Source organism: Eretmochelys imbricata, chromosome 16 (assembly GCF_965152235.1).
Source record: "Eretmochelys imbricata isolate rEreImb1 chromosome 16, rEreImb1.hap1, whole genome shotgun sequence".
In the NCBI taxonomy this organism is placed as follows: domain Eukaryota; kingdom Metazoa; phylum Chordata; order Testudines; family Cheloniidae; genus Eretmochelys; species Eretmochelys imbricata.
The window spans coordinates 22,739,492-22,755,879 of NC_135587.1; the positions used below are offsets into that span (position 1 = coordinate 22,739,492).

A 16,388-nucleotide genomic window follows, 5' to 3' on the forward strand; every position below is an offset into this window, starting at 1 on the left:
GGAGGAAGAATGGACACTGGATCTTACACTTCTCAAAACAAGATGAGCTGGGGAAGCTGCATTATTTTACAACTTCAGTCTGCTGCTCCTGCTACAATCCCACCCTTCTGTCTTCTCAGTGTAAATTGCATCATCTACCATCTGTCACTTCTGAATTTGGTCCAGTAATATTTCATAATAAACTCCAAACTGTGCAGTCTGAGAAAATTAAACTTCTTGGGTGCTTGTGATTCAAGATTGTCTCAACCATTGCATGTCTGATATATAAAGAGTGGGTATATAAATGTATGTACATAATATAGAATTGTGTGTGCTTGAAAAGTGTTACATATCCATGTCAACATGTAACAGACTGAATAATTAAGAAAACTTTCTTAGAATAACAAGAAAATAGTGGAAAATAAACCAGAAGTTAGGTTCTAAACTTTTAGAAGTCTGAGCTTTTGGTGTTTTTTTTAAAAGAGGAAATAGTGGTTGATTTTAAAAAATGGCAACCATATTTTGAATAAATCAAAAAAGAAAAAAAATTTGTTTTTGATTTTGAGCCAAATAATGCAGAATTTCTGAGTAGAGAAAACATTACAGTTTAGTTATAATTACCTTCTAAAACTTGCTATTTATAGTATGCCAACAGGTAAATACAATTTCGTTTTACACAATAATATTTAAGAAGTGGGGTACATGCAAGTGCTGTGTATACTCTATACCAGGGGTTCTCAAACTGGGCGTCGTGAGGTTATTACATGCGGGGCCACGAGCTGTCAGCCTCCACCCCAAACCCGCTTTGCATCCAGCATTTATAATGGTGTTAAATATATTGAGTGTTTTTAATTTATAAGGGCGGGTCATACTCAGAGGCTTGCTATTTGAAAGGGGTCACCAGTACAAAAGTTTGAGAACCACTGTTCTATACAAAGGAAATCTTCTAAGAGTTCTACCCTCTGTTTTTCATCAGATGTTCTTCTTACATGCCTGTGGCACATAAGCTAATATAGACAGATGGTTATAAGGTATATTATGGAAAATATTCTTGTATTCTCAATATGAGCCCCTTACGTTATTGCATTAACCATATCACGTTGGCCACCTCTGCTCCTGTATATATGCCACAATAAGTACAGATGAAATTGAAATCTTTTTACATTAGAGTATGTTGTGAAGAAAGAGGGAGGAAAAAAGTGAGCCAAACCTGATGCAATCTTCAAACCTGGGCAAGCCCAATGTAGTTAATAGGGGTTTGTCGGCATGTAGCCTGTTATGGTCCAGCATGCAATATTCAGTTTATTCTGACATGGAGAGGGATTCAGCAATTTTTAAAAGAGACTAAAATTTCAAGTCAACCGGAGAAATGCCTTAAATATTAGGCTTCATTTTCCATATATTAATGTATTTATAAAAAATCAAATGACAGCGGGAGCAGTAATACTGAGTCCAATTGTTGTGTGTGTGTCAAAGGGTTAGATAGCTCATTAGAAGATAGCACAAGTGAAGAGTTAAGAATCTGGATTTTTGAGATCATGCTTTGAGAAATGTCTCCTTATGGAAAGTGGAGGGGGTACAGAACTGCAAGAAGAGGAAGGGTATTATTGCTTGGCTACTTTGGACCATGCCATGCTGATTCAGAAATTAAAGTTTTGGCTAAAGCCAAAGTAGTTATACTGGAAGTGCCATCCCTAATTCATTTTCAATAATTTACTTGCTCTTTGCATTATTAGCAAAAGTTTTTGTAAAGTACTGTAAAAAGCAATTTCAGAAAGAAAAATCTCAGCAAGTTTCTCTAATGCTGGGAGTGGCAACTTTATGGGCAATTTATGTAAACTGTACAGTGCTCAAATAAAAAGCCCAACAGGCTACTCGAACTATGAGCTCTGAATACAGCACAGGACGGAATACCAAGAAATGGAGTTCTAAACTGGGTTCTGATACCCGCTCTTTCTGTGGCTTTGAGCACTCACAACCTCTCTGTCTCCGTTCCCCCATCTTTGAAGTGGGAACAATGATCCCTTGCTTCAAGGAGTATTGTAAGAAATAGCTAATGTTTGCAAAGCACTCTAAAGTTGAAAAATGCACACATATCCTAAGTATTGTTATGAAAATGTAGCATCTTAAACTTGGAAGTTTAAATATAGACTTTAGTCTTCTAAATATTTTTAACACTGCTAGCTGTCAGCTCCTCACCTGGCATCTTACTATCCACCTCTTCTCATCTCCTGTTGCTCCTCCCAAGCCTTACTGCCTTCTTTCTCTGCTTTTCCCCTCACTCTTCCTTGGGAGTCCCTCCTCTTGTCCTCTAAGATATACTTCCATCCTTTCCTCCTTAAAACCTACTTCTTCCACACCCCTGTACTGCTCTTTCATCCAAATCTGAATGCCAGCCCTGATATTTCTGTTCATAACCTTATATGTTCCGCACAGATGGGACCACATCTCCTTGTTCGTTTTAAAAAGTGCTGTGCACATTTAAGCATTTTATAACAGTGGAAAGGCTTCTAATTTCCTTGCTGTAAATTACAGCATGCTGGTTTTCTGTAGCAATCCCAAGGTTTAAAAATAAGTCCAGAGTAGTAACTAGCAGTACTTACTTCCCGATGGCAAAAACGGTCAAACCCACCGTGATGTTTCTCTTGCTATAATAGTCTTCTAGCACAGATCTCTTGAATGTACCATCCCATACAATTGGGGCAGACCAGTCAGTCAAAGTTGATACCTCTGGTCGCGCACTGCGTGAAAGAATGAAAGAACCAACAGATTACCAAAAGTTAGCAGGAAGTGAGTCCCCCAAGAATATAGATACAGGTGATTTCTGCATTCTCTCTTCCTTATTTTCAGAAATGTTTCTACATTACTCAGTTCTGCAGTCTTAGGATGGGTGGCAAGACATGACTGTAGGTTATGCATTTTATTTATTCAGGTTCTGTTTACATTGTATGTTATTTATTCTTTCCGTAGCACCTTTTAGGTGGGCTAGGCACTTTAAAGATATGTAAGAAGAAAATAAGACATCAGCACAGAGGGCAGTGGAGAATGCAACAAAAAAGCAAATGATTGGGCAATTGAGCAGCACCCTCATTTTATAAATTCCAGGGGGCTCTGTAGTTTGTTAACATAAGCCAAATTAAAAAGTAAAAGGGTGGAAATGCTAGCCCACAGAACAGAGTGAGGTTGCGTGGCATAATGGAAGAGTGAGGCTTTTCCAGGTTTGAGGAGGTTACAGATTCTCAGTGTATGATGTGCCCAGAGCTACGGATAGGACCATTTTAATTAAATCCCAATCAATCCATTCACAAGAGGAAGTGGTGAGAGAGCCAAGAAGTAGGCAAGGGGTTGCCCCATATAAGACTTCTATGGTGAGATTGAGTTTGATCTTGCTGAAGAATGAGACATGAACCCAATGGAGAGATTTAAGAACTGGGATCCACTAGGTGAAGTGGTCAGTACTGGGCAAGATAGTTTTAGCTGCACTATGGTGAATGGGCCAGAACAGGGGGAGAAAATAGATGTGGAGATCAAAGAAGAGACAGCACTATTTCCTTAGCAGATGACTCACCCTGACCAACAGTGAGATTCTCCCTCCCCTTCCTCCACCAAAAGTAATTTGCTGCTTGGCTCTTATCTTAAGTGTGGTAATGATGATGATGGGCGATCACTCGTTACCGAGTATGATCATCTTCCATGGGAGTTATGGATCGTCTGGTGGCTAATAAGACCAATCCTTGAACCACAAGTTCTATTGCAAAGATGGCAGATGTTTTCAGGCTCAACAGGAGGCTGTTGACCATGACTGGAAGTCAGTCTCTCCTTCCTTCTGTGTCTCTTGTCCTCTTCAGCTTGTTGGCGAACAAGTTCAAAATGCAGGGGACCATCATGTAGGACTTCACCCCATTTTAAGCAATCCTGGGCAAGTGTCTCCCAAGTGTCAATGTCAATATTACACGTTTTTAGGTTGTCCTTCAATAAGTCCTTACATCAATTCCGTTGTCCACCCACGTTACGGTACCCTTCTTTCAGCTGAGAGAACAGGACCTGTTTTGGGAGGCAATGGTCTGGCATCCAGACAATGTGTCCAGTCCAGCGGAATTGCTGACAGATGATCATTGCCTCGATACTGGAGGTCGTTGCCTCTTCCAGGACACTAATATTGGTGCACCTGTCTTCCCATTTGATCTTCAGAATCTTACGGAGGCAGCGTTGATGGCGCCTCTCAAGGACTTTCAAGTGGTGTCTATAGGTTGTCCAAGTTTTGGACCCATACAATAGTGTTGGGAGACTAACATCATGATAAACAAGAAGCTTGGTGTCTGTTCGAATGTTGTGATCTTCAAAAATCCTGTGCCATAACCAAGAAAAAGTTACACTGGCACAGCTCAGGCAATGTTGAATTTCTGCATCAATATCTGCCTTGGATGAAAGATGACTTCCAAGGTAGAGGAAATGATCGACATTCTGCAGTGCCACTCCATTGATTTTGATAAATGGGGCGTGTAATACCTTATTTGGAGAGGGCTGATAGAGCACTTTAGTCTTCTTGATATTAAGAGTGAGACCAAGACATGCGTAAGCATCGGCAAACACATTCAAGATAGTTTGAAGATCTTTTCTCAGAGTGGGCAAAGATTATGTTGTAATCAGCATACTGGAATTCCACAATAGATGTTGTGGAGATCTTACTCTTGGCTTTCATCCTGCTAAGCCTGAACAGCTTTCCGTCCATTCTGTAAGTGATTTCAACGCCAGCGGTAAACTTCCCAGCAACTAGGTAAAGAATGACGGTGATAAAAACCACAAACATGGTTGGAGCGATGATACTGCCTTGTTTTACTCCTATTTGTACTTTGAAAGGTTTGCTCTGGGAGCCAGTACTGCTCAGAACAATCGCTTTCATGTTATAATGAAGCAATTTTAGGACATTGATGTATTTATCGGGACATCCAATCTTAGAGAGTACAGTCCAGAGGACACGGCAATTCACTGAATCAAAGGCTTTAGTTAAATCAATAAAAGCCATGTACAGTGGTTGGTTTTGCTCCTGACACTTTTCTCGCAGCTGCCGTGCTTTGAAGATTATATCCACAGTTCCACGACATGGTCAGAAACCACTCTGTGACTCCGGTAAAATTTCTTCTGATGGGGCAGAAGGCGAGTTGCAAGGATCCGCGCCAGAACTTTGCCTGCAATGGCTAGGAGGGAGATACCACGATAATTTCCACAATCTGCTTTATCCTCTTTCTTGAAGAGAGTGACAATCAGGGCATCCCTCATTTCACTGGGTATCTCCTCCTTTATCCAGATTTTAAGGATAAGCAGGTAAAGCTACCGAATTTGCTCTGGTCCACCGTCTTTAAAAATTTCAGTGGGGATCCCATCTAGACCTGCTGCCTTGTTGTTCTTTATCTGCTTGGTGGCATTGTGTACCTCAGACAAATTAGGAGGTCTCTGAGCTCATCCCTAAATGGTCGTTGAGGGATTTACTCGAGGACTTCATCTGCAACCATAGAATTACGGTTAAGGAGAGCTTCAAAATGTTCTTTCCAGCAAGAATTGATGGCTTCGTTGTCCTTCAGAAGTGTGGTTCCATCCTTAGAGAGAAGAAGATTCATACCATGGCAAATTGGCTCATAAAACAGCCTTGGTGGCACTAAAGAAACCACATGTATTGTGGATGTCCGTGAGATGTTGGAGTTCTTGCGCTTTCTCAGTCCACCATTTATTCTTGAGTACTCTGGTTTTATGTTGGACTTCCGCCCGGGCCTTGGCATGGGCTTCTCTCTTTATATTACAATTTATGTCATTCAGCCAAGCACAAAATGCCATTCCTTTCTCATTAATGAGTTGCTCAATTTCAGCATCATTCTCATTAAACCAGTCCTGATGTTTTCTGGTTTGGTAGCCTATGGTTTCCTCACAGGCACTGATGATTACAGCTTTCAACTGGCTCCAGTGTTCCTCAATTTCTTCTGGAAACTCTGATGGCAGCTTTTCTTCTCAGAAAAAAGTGGTCATGCTTAATAGGTGCCTTCAAATCTTGAATCTTCAACTTGCGCCTGACCTGCTTCTTTTGCAGCCTCCATTTGGGAGCGATCTTAATTTTCATTGTGGTTCGAATAAGGCGATGATCAGTCCAACAGCCATCAGCACTTGTCATTGTTCTTGTGAGAAGTACGTCGCTATGATCTCGGGCACAAACTATAACGTAGTCGAGGAGATGCCAGTGCTTTGACTGTGGATATCTCCAAAATGTTTTGAACTTTTCCTTGTGTGGGAAGAGAGTGTTCGTAATAATAAGTTCATGTTCAGCACACTCGGTCAGGAGCAGAATTCCATTTGAATTGCTTTTGCCAACTCCTTCTTTCCCGATTGTTCCATTCCACAGGTCTGAGTCTCGTCCCACACGTGCATTGAAATCCCCCAGAAGGATGTTCTTGTCTTCTGTAGGGGTCGCCAATAAGTTGGTTTCCAACTGAGAATAAAAATCTTCCTTTACATTCTCATCGGCATCCAGTGTTGGTGCCTAGGCGCTCACAATAGTTGCCTGTTGATTTTTGGTGAGCCTCAATCGGAGTGTCATAAACCACTCATTGATGCCAACTGGTACCTCAGAGAGGCACCTTACAAGCTTGTTCTTTATAGCAAAGCCCACTCCATGCAATCAAGATTCATCGATAGATTTTCTTCCAGAAATAGGTGTATCCTTGTTTCTTCTCCCTCATCTGTCCTTCATCAGCTCTTCTAGTTTCGGACAAAGCAGCAATACCGATGTTAAACTGACTCAATTCACAAGCAATAATGGCTGTATGTTGCTCTGGTCGGTCGCTGTTCGAGTTGTCCATCAGGGTACGTAAGTTCCAAAGTTGAAGAGTTTCTTACATTTTCGACCGCTGACGTGGTGATCCTGCTGGATGCGGCTATCCAGCCAGGAAAAACAGAGGCAAGACTATTTTTAGGGTACCTTTTCTAACCCCCTCCCCATGTGGGGTGAGCAGAATGGATCCTAAAAAGGACTGCTCAGTCGTGGGTGCAGCTGCCGAGATGCTCGATCTGCCTCAAACCTCGAGCAAGATGATTGTATCATACACCCACCGCCTGTGTGTCAGTATGTAACTAGGAACTTCCGGATTTCACTGTCCTGTTCCCATCGCCACTCACCGATCGCCACCGGACTTTTGACTTGTGCAATATTATTTTTCCCAAAAACTGGAAGATGCCTGTCCAGGACTTCTTCTTTCCTCTCCATGGATCACCACCTTTTAGTGGTGGAGAGGCTTGCATGTCTCAATGACCCAGAGAGCGATGCTGCCTGGAGTAATGTACTCCCTTAGAGCTACCCATGGCACAACAGTCAAGGGCGAGGGTTCCAGACAAAGTGTGATCCAAGAAGTCCCTAACAGCAGAACAGAGGGAGGATAACTGCACAATGGAAGTGAAATTGTTGTGTAATGTTACGACTGTGAAGGTGGATGAAGGCTGCAGCAAATAGAGGCTGTCCAATCATCATGGTGCCCATGCCATTGGTTTCAAGTTCCCTATCTGTCAAGGATAGTTTGGTGACTGTTGTGCACCAGTCTCTCCCACAAGTGTGGCAATACATACTTGCCATCCCTATTAACTATAGGAGTGTATAGGTAAACCCTGTATCAGCAAGATACTTAAGTACTTTGCTGAATCCAGGCTTTAGTCTCTGCAGGGCAGATGTTCCACATCACATTAAGCATTGGCAGTAGGCCTCTGTGCACATAATTTGGAGACATGAGGAACAGTTTTATTCATAAGCACGTTGCCTGGGATTAGTCTCCCCTAAAGCATCAAACTTGAAATAAAACCTGAATGTTCATCTGGCTAACATTTCTCACTGTTATGACTGTCTGTACTTAATTTTAGCTGGATATTTTTGTACTGTGAGATTGTTTTTCAGTGGAAACAGAACTTTTTTTTTTCAAATCAATATCAAGATAGGAATGTGCGAAGAGTGGGCCCATATATCAGCATTCTGTATTTGGGACCATGTTGCTCATAGGCCTATCTAGCCACAGATAGACACTGAAAGGCACGCTTGTAAAATTTCTTATCATTGAGCTGCCAGAAGTGAGGGAAGGTGCATGCACATGTTCTCTCACTCTATAACAAACATACACTTACTGAGCACCTCTAAAAATGCTTTACAAAATAAGTATTTAGAATCTATTTTGCAAATGAGGAAACTAAGGCACCATGCTGACAGGTAAAGTTTTCAAAATTATGTAAGAGCAGGTTTTTAAAGGTATCTAGCAGTTGCTTAAAGATGCTGATAAATGTCTTGTGAGATTTTCAGACTGCCTACGCACTGAACTCCCATTGAAATCAATTATAGTTTGGACATGTAGGTGCTATTGACAAGTTCCACTTGGAACCTATCTGCATCTTTAGACATCTAAATATAGTACTTTCAAAAAATTGAGCCCTAATTAACTTAGGCTACCAAGTCCTATTGACATTGGGTTTCACAGTGAGCAGCTGAGAACAGAATCCAAGTTTTGTTATTTCCATTTCCCTCTTAGTTACTAGAGCATACTGCTCCTTTCTCATCTGACCTCTTCAAAGGGGACTGGATCTCAACCCCAGAAGAATTCCAACAATCTCTCTCACATACTTTCTCTAAGAATATCCTGGCAACTGTGCCCTCTCTGTTATTCTCCAACTTTGCCTTACTGTCTATTTGAGCCTAGGATGAGCAGCTGTCTTGTGTTTTTGGGAGATAATACTAAAATAGCAAAAAAATAAAAATAAAAAAAAAATCACAATTCCATTATTAAACAGGAGAAAACTGCAATGACTAGACCAACACAACCGATTCCCCTTTTCCAAAAAAACAAAAACATCCTTCTTTGCTGAACTTTGCACTCTCCAAACTCACAGCCAGCAGTAGCTCAGGTAAATGGACAGTTCAGTTTCTGGGAAGAATTTTTCATGTAATACTTCTGTCCTTGTTGGAATGGTCATGCAGTCTAATCTAAACAAGTACAATTCCAGAGAATTGTGTGCATAGAAAACAGAATGTGTCTCAATTGCCCAACCACACTAACTCCTCTGGGAGCTGATCTAATTGATGGATGGTGTTGTTAAATACATTGCCTCTTTCCCTCAGTCAAGGGGGTTATGTTTCTATATACATAGAGAAAACGTATGTTCAGTCTAAATGATTTATTTTAGGTTAAGAGACTGCACCACAAAAATAAAGTGGCTAAAATGTTCAAGAGCGCCTAAGTGACACAGGCACTTGGGTGAAATCTTGGCCATGTTATAGTAAATGGAAAAACTCCCATTGACTTCAGTGGAGTAGAATTTAACCCGATGTGCCTAAGTCATTTTTGAAAATTGGAACTTGGGCTCCTAAACAACTTAGAAACCTTTTAAAATTTTACCCAATATCCATAAGAGCTCACAACGTGCACTTTTCTTTTGTAACAATCAGCACAGAACACAAAAAGGCTTCCTGTTTCTAGAATCTGAGTCCTTAGAGATTTAAAGATGCATTCTACAGAAATAGTCAAAGTTACGTAGCTTTATATACAAGAGAGGGAAAGATTTGAGATGTCAGTACTGTTATATTAATTTAGATGGAATAAAGAGAACCAAAAAGTCAAAGGTGTTAACATAACCTAGTCACTGTCCAACGTTAAACAGTGTCAAACAAGAGACCTCAGCCTGCTTAGTATCATGGCAAATACACCATAAAAATCTGTTTAACCTTTCATTAAGGATATAGAAAAGGAGAAACAGTTAAAGCATTTGAAATGTAAAGTACAGCTAATTTTAACAATATCCTTCATTTCCTTTAATTGGACAAGTTTTTAGAAGGAAAAAAATCCCCTTTGTTTGACAGTCTTTTAGATGGAAATAACCAGTGCTTAATTTGTGCCATGAGGCTTGACAGTTCATAGCCCCAGCACCTCTGGGCTTGGTGCGTCAGTTATTAAAGTAAAAAAAAAATTGCTTGAGCCCCAGCACTTCTTTCATTACAAATTAAACACTATCCCTTTTGGGGTAAAGTTAGTTGAGATGGGCTGGAGCTGTTATTACCCTTGTTAAAGTCCAATCCTGTTTCCTAGAAAACAAAAGAAACACACACAAAAGGGAAAAGGAAAGAACAGCAAAGATAGAAAATGCAGATTCTGTCTCTGGTTTTGACCCATTTGCAACCTCACCGTTGGAAAAAATAAAACAGGCACAGCACACTGTCTTCTCAGCCACTTCAAGACCTGGCAAACTCCTTTCAGCATTGGAATGTTTAGGCTGTTGCTTTCATCTGCCTTTCTAGCACAGGCTGTCACGGAGTGTGGGTGAGTCCAGGCCCTGCACCCCTCTTTCTGGGATTCACTGAGACTCTCAGCCAGCCAGTAAAATAGAAGCTTTATTGGACAACAGGAACACAGTCCAAAACAGAGGTTGTGGGTACAACCAGGACCCCTCAGTCAAGTCCTTCTGGGGGAGCAGGGAGCTTAGACCCCAGCCCTGGGGTTCCCTGCGTTCTTCCACCCAGCACCAAACTGAAACTAAACCCCCCCCCAGCAGGCTCCCTTCTGCAGCGTGTCTTCACATTCCTGGGCAGAGGTGTTACCTCCCCCTCCCCCTCTTGGCTCAGGTTACAGGCTCTCAGGTCTCCCATCCCCAGGGCACATTCCCAGGTCAACAATCCCCCCTCCCTGCTGCGTCACATCGTCACACAGGCTTACAGCAGTGTTGCAAAATATGCAATCTTGGCTGGTTAAGGCAAACTCTTATTATACAGAAAGAAAAGGAGTACTTGTGGCACTGTAGAGACTAACAAATTAATTTGAGCATAAGCTTTCATTAGCTACAGCTCACTTCATCGGATGCATTCAGTGAATCCGATGAAGTGAGCTGTAGCTCATGAAAGCTTATGCTCAAATAAATTTGTTAGTCTTTAAGGTGCCACAAGTCCTCCTTTTCTTTTTGCGAATACAGACTAACACGGCTGCTACTCTGAAACCTCTTATTATACAGAAGGATAAAGGAAAGATAAGAAAAGAAGAAATAAGGTAGGGAAGGAAAAGGACATGTGGAAGGAGGGACGAGAGTCTCACGTGCCTGATGGTGTTTGGCATTTCGCTGGAGCTAGTGGCAGTGTAACTTGCCTCCCTCTCTCTGGCCAGGACATCCTTCAAGATTGGAATGAAAGTTGGTCTGGGGTCCCAGGAGATTGTGGGGTGGCAGCCATGATGGTGAAGCTGGCTCCTTCCTCTTCTTTCAGTTAGCTAGCATCATGGTTCACTTTTCTTTCCAAAGTTTATTTTTGAGGACCCAAAAAGGGAGGAATGCGTGGACTAGCCCGTCCTCTCATTTTGTCTACCAGTTAGGCCTAATTTTCAATGCACCAATTTTGGTTCATTGAGATCCAGTTCTATGCTTTTCTTGTTTACCAAGCATGATCTTAACACAGTCCTTGATTTATATTAGTAGGCCTTTTTATTTGGGCTAATTTCAGTGTGTCTCTTTTGCACCTTTTCCCCCATCAACATTTGTTATAGACTATAGTGACATTTTATGAACTTCTACTCATTTTTTACAGTTGAGCTCACAATTAGGGTAAAATTGCAGGCCCAATTATTGTAACAGTACATAGATCCACATCATCTTATACTGTAAAGTTCTGAATAGGGAATATTTATTTCCTCTTAGGCAATGTTTCATGGTTATGCGTCCCAATTTCAAAAAACCTAAAGCAAACAGTTGCAAAATATGAACTGTGAAAACTGCATATTAAATTATGCAACATAATAAATACCTAATGACAGGTTTCAGAGTAACAGCCGTGTTAGTCTGTATTCGCAAAAAGAAAAGGAGTACTTGTGGCACCTTAGAGACTAACCAGTTTATTTGAGCATGAGCTTTCGTGAGCTACAGCTCACTTCATCAGATCAGAGTAACAGCCGTGTTAGTCTGTATTCGCAAAAAGAAAAGGAGTACTTGTGGCACCTTAGAGACTAACCAGTTTATTTGAGCATGAGCTTTCGTGAGCTACAGCTCACTTCACGAAAGCTCATGCTCAAATAAACTGGTTAGTCTCTAAGGTGCCACAAGTACTCCTTTTCTTTTTATAATAAATACCTAAATATTTTTTAAAATACGGTATGTAGGCCTGGCTTGACATGAGTAATTAAATATGGATGAGGACATTTTTCAGAAAGCATGGGTGGAGAATTAAATGGATCAATAGGCTAGAGATAGGATATCTGTACTAGATAAGATTAGGAGGAACACCTCATTACTTTTCGTAATGGACAAGATAAGCCTGGAATGTAGCATGAGGTAAACTTGCCACAGCGTGTGGACGAAGCAAGATTGGTTCCTACAAAGTAACCAAGTCAATCCCCAAACTGCAAAACATATGATATAATGTTTAGTAATGCAATGTCAATGTTATCTAAAGGAGGAAGATTTCTGTGTAACTTGGGATCTTTGATGTACCCCAAGCATTTGAGTCTGATCAACCCAGCATAGCTTTGCTGTACGCCGACTAAAGAAACCTGACTGACAAAATCTGAAGTTGAACTGAGTTCTTGGGAAGCCAAGTAGAAGAGGTCTTGGAGGGAATCCCAAATACAATTAAGATTTATAGTTAGAGGGATGCGTCCAGATAATCACATTAAAGTTCCTTATTCCATTATTAAAATTGAAAACGTTAAAAAAATTAACTACATTTACTTTCCACCATTTATACTATTTTTACTTTTCTTGTACAGACGCTCACTGGGTTATGCAAACCCGACTTACGCAAATCCAAGCTTATGAAAAAACTTCCGTAATCTAGAAATAGGAGTTGTTGGGGTTCTTTTGTTTTTTGCATAATGGCCGGAGATACATTTCCGACTTACGCAAATTTCAACTTACCCTAGGCGTTCCGGAATGGAACGTTTGCATAAGTTGGGGAGCATCTGTAAGTAATTCAGATTTATTTTGTATTTTATTTCATCCCAGAAAAACAGGAAGAGGAACAACTACATTCGAATTGAGAGTACTAAGTGTTGTATGGGATAACAGAAATAAAAGGAAGAATATGTTGCAATAAGCTACTCATTATAGATGAATGTTTAGTTTAGTCTTTTTGCAAAGTGGAAGGCAATTTGGGTGAAAGTGATCCTGAAATGATGATTTAATGCTTCTTAAGAAAAAAGAATGAGCAGCAGAATAAGGCCAATGGACAAAAGGGAAAGCAAATATCAAAAAACTCAGAACTGGTAGGTAAAGTCCCATGGGAAGAAAATTTAAGGGGAAAATGAGTTCAGGAGAGCTCCTTGCAGTTTTTCAAGAACACATTATTAAAGGAACAACTGCAAACTATCCTGATGTGAAGGAAATGTAGGAAGAATAGTAAGAGGTCAATGTTCTGGGATGCATTAACAAGAGTGTTGTATGTAAGCCACGGGAGGCAATTGTCTTGCTCTGCTTGGCACTGATGGGGTCTCAGCTGAAGTACTGTGTCCAATTCTGAGTGCCACACTTTAGCAAAGATGTGGACAAACTGGAGAGAGTCCAGAGGACAGCAACAAAAATTATCAACGATTTAGAAAACCTGACCTATGAGGAAAGGTAAAATAATTGGGCATGTTTAGCCTTGAGAAAAAGACCTGATAAGTCTTTAAATATAGAATCATAGGACTGGAAGAAACCCCGAGAGGTCACCTATTCCAGTCCCCTGCACTCATGGCAGGACTAAGTATTATCTAGACCATTCATGACAGGTATTTGTCTTACCTGATCTTAAAAATCTCCAATGATGGAGATTCCACAACCTCCCTAGGCAATTTATTCCAGTGCTTAACCACTCTGGAAGTTAGGAAGTTTTTCCTAATGTCCAACTGAAACCTCCCTTGCTGCAATTTAAGCCCATTGCTTCTTATCCTATTCTCAGAGGTTAAGAACAACAATTCTTCTCCCTCCTCCGTGTAACAACCTTTTATGTATTTGAAAACAGTTTTGTCCCCTCTACAGACTAAACAAACCCAGTTTTATCAGTCTTCCCTCACAGGTCATGTTTTCTAGACCTTTAATCATTTTTGTTGCTCTTCTTTGGAATTTCTCCAATTTGTCCATATCTTTCCTGAAATGTGGTGCCAAGAACTGGACACAGTACTCCAGCTGAGGCCTAATCAGCACAGAGTAGAGTGGAAGAATTACTTCTTGTGTCCTGCTTACAACACTCCTGATAATAAATCCCAGAATGTTGTTTGCTTTTTTTTTTTTTTTTTTTGCAGTGTTACCTGTTGACTCATTTAGCTTGTAGTCCACTATGACCCCCAGATCCCTTTCTGCAGCATTCCTTCCTAGGCAGTCATTTCCCATTTTGTATGTGTGCAACTGATTGTTCCTTCCTAAATGGAGTACTTTGCATTTGCCCTTATTGAATTTCATCCTGTTTACTTCAGACCATTTCTCCAGATCATTCTGAATTTTAATCCTATCCTCCAAAGCACTTGCAACCCTCCCCTTCCCCCCAGCTTGGTATCATCTGCAAACTTTTTAAGTGTACTCTCTATGCCATTTTCCAAATCATGTTGATTTCACTGGGCACATACAAACTTCTGAAAAATATTTCCACTGATAATCAGAATTTACAAATAGACAAAAATGCTGCTTGAAAATTTTAGAGTTCGATTTAAGGCTAATTTAAATATTTATCTTTTGACATGTGATGTTTACAATGTGTGTTTTAATGGCTATAAAGCTTTAACTTCTTGAATATCAACTCCATCAAATTGTCTAAACCCCCATTTGTCTGAACCAGCCATAATTTCCCACAACTGCAAATTTAAATGCATAAAAATAAAAAATGCTTAAATATAAACACTGGTATATGATTTTTTTTAAAATAATTTCAACATTCTGCCAAGCCTAAATATTTACATATTCACTCATAGCATGTGCTTGAATTATTGGATGTATTTTATGGAATGATTGTTTCATGAGAGAAAAAATGTAAAACACTTGTCCTATGTCTTTTTCCAAAAAAGCTGTTTAGCACAGTTCTATAAATTGGAATCTCAAGCTCTGTGTCTTTGTCACCTGACTATTGCAAGTGGCCTCAGAGTTGCCTTTATAAACTTTGCTTCCTAGGACAATAACCAGCCCAGATATAGTGACAGAAATAAAACGGGAACTCTGTCCACATGACACCATCAGATTTTCAAAAAGTTAACGTTAGTTGGTATCCTGCTGAGCCTTAGTAAACTGCTATGGGTGGTGACCAGCATACTTGGAATTTAAGATGGCTGTAAAATGTGTTCCCAGGATTTTTCCTTACCTAGCATGAAACCAGTCATCTAGCTGCAATGTATTTGGCTCTTTGTCAGCAGTATAGGTGAAGACACAAAGAGACAGTAAGGGTCACAAAAATAAACGAACCATTTAGGGCTGTTGATTAATCACAGTTAACTCACTTGATTAACAAAAAAATTAGTCACTATTAAAAAAAATTAATCGCGATTAATCACAGTTTTAATCGCACTCTTAAGCAATAGCATACCAAGTAACATTTATTAAATATTTTGGATGTTTTTCTACATTTTCAAATATATTAATTTCAATTACAACACAGAATACAAAGTGTACAGTGCTCACTTTATATTAATTTTCCATTACTAATATTTTTACTCTAAAAACAAAAGAAATAGTATTTTTCCATTCACCTCATACAAGTACTTTAGTGCAATCTCTATTGTGAAAGTGAAACTCACAAATATATATTTTTTTGTTACATAACTGCACTCAAAAACAAAACAATGTAAAACTTTAAAGCCTACAAGTCCACTCAGTCCTACTTGTTCTTCAGCCAATTGCTAAGACAAACAAGTTTGTTTACATTTACAGGACATATGCTGCCTGCTTATTATTTACAATTTCACCTGAAAGTGAGAACAGGCATTTGTGTGGCACTTTTGTAGCCAGCATTGCAAGGTATTTACATGCCAGATATGCTAAATATTCATATGCCCCTTCATGCTTTGGCCACCATCCCAGAGGTGCTTCCATGCTGCTGATGCGCATTACAAAAATAATGCGTTAATTAAATTTGTGACTGAACTCCTTGGAGGAAGAATTGTATGTCTCCTGCTCTGTTTTACCCACATTCTGCCATATATTTCATGTTACAGCAGTCTCATATGATGATCCAGCACATATTTGTTTTAACACCACTTTTAGTGCAGATTTGACAAAATGCAAAGAAGGTACCAATGTGAGATTTCTAAACATAGCTATGGCACTCAACCCAAGGTTTAAGAATCTGAAGAGCCTTTCAAAATCTGTGAGGGACGAGGTGTGGAGCATGCTTTCAGAAATCTTAAAAGAGCAACACTCTGATTCTTTTTTGGAGGTTTGGGTTCTATAGTTTTCTC

At 40.0% G+C, this 16,388-nt stretch overlaps 1 protein-coding gene across 7 annotated transcripts in view; it reads right to left on the minus strand.

Annotated features, from left to right (window-relative positions):
* LOC144276020 (N-acetyllactosaminide alpha-1,3-galactosyltransferase-like) overlaps positions 1-16,388 on the minus strand; it is a 63,564-nt gene that overhangs the window by 6,856 nt on the left and 40,320 nt on the right. For 6 of the 7 annotated variants that reach the window (XM_077835830.1, XM_077835831.1, XM_077835829.1 and 3 more), the window contains exon 6: positions 2,583-2,720. The exons of the other annotated variant lie outside the window; for it this stretch is intronic. In XM_077835830.1, the coding sequence (XP_077691956.1) occupies positions 2,583-2,720 (138 nt within the window). The remainder of the gene's footprint in view (positions 1-2,582; positions 2,721-16,388) is intronic. 7 annotated transcript variants of the gene reach the window in all.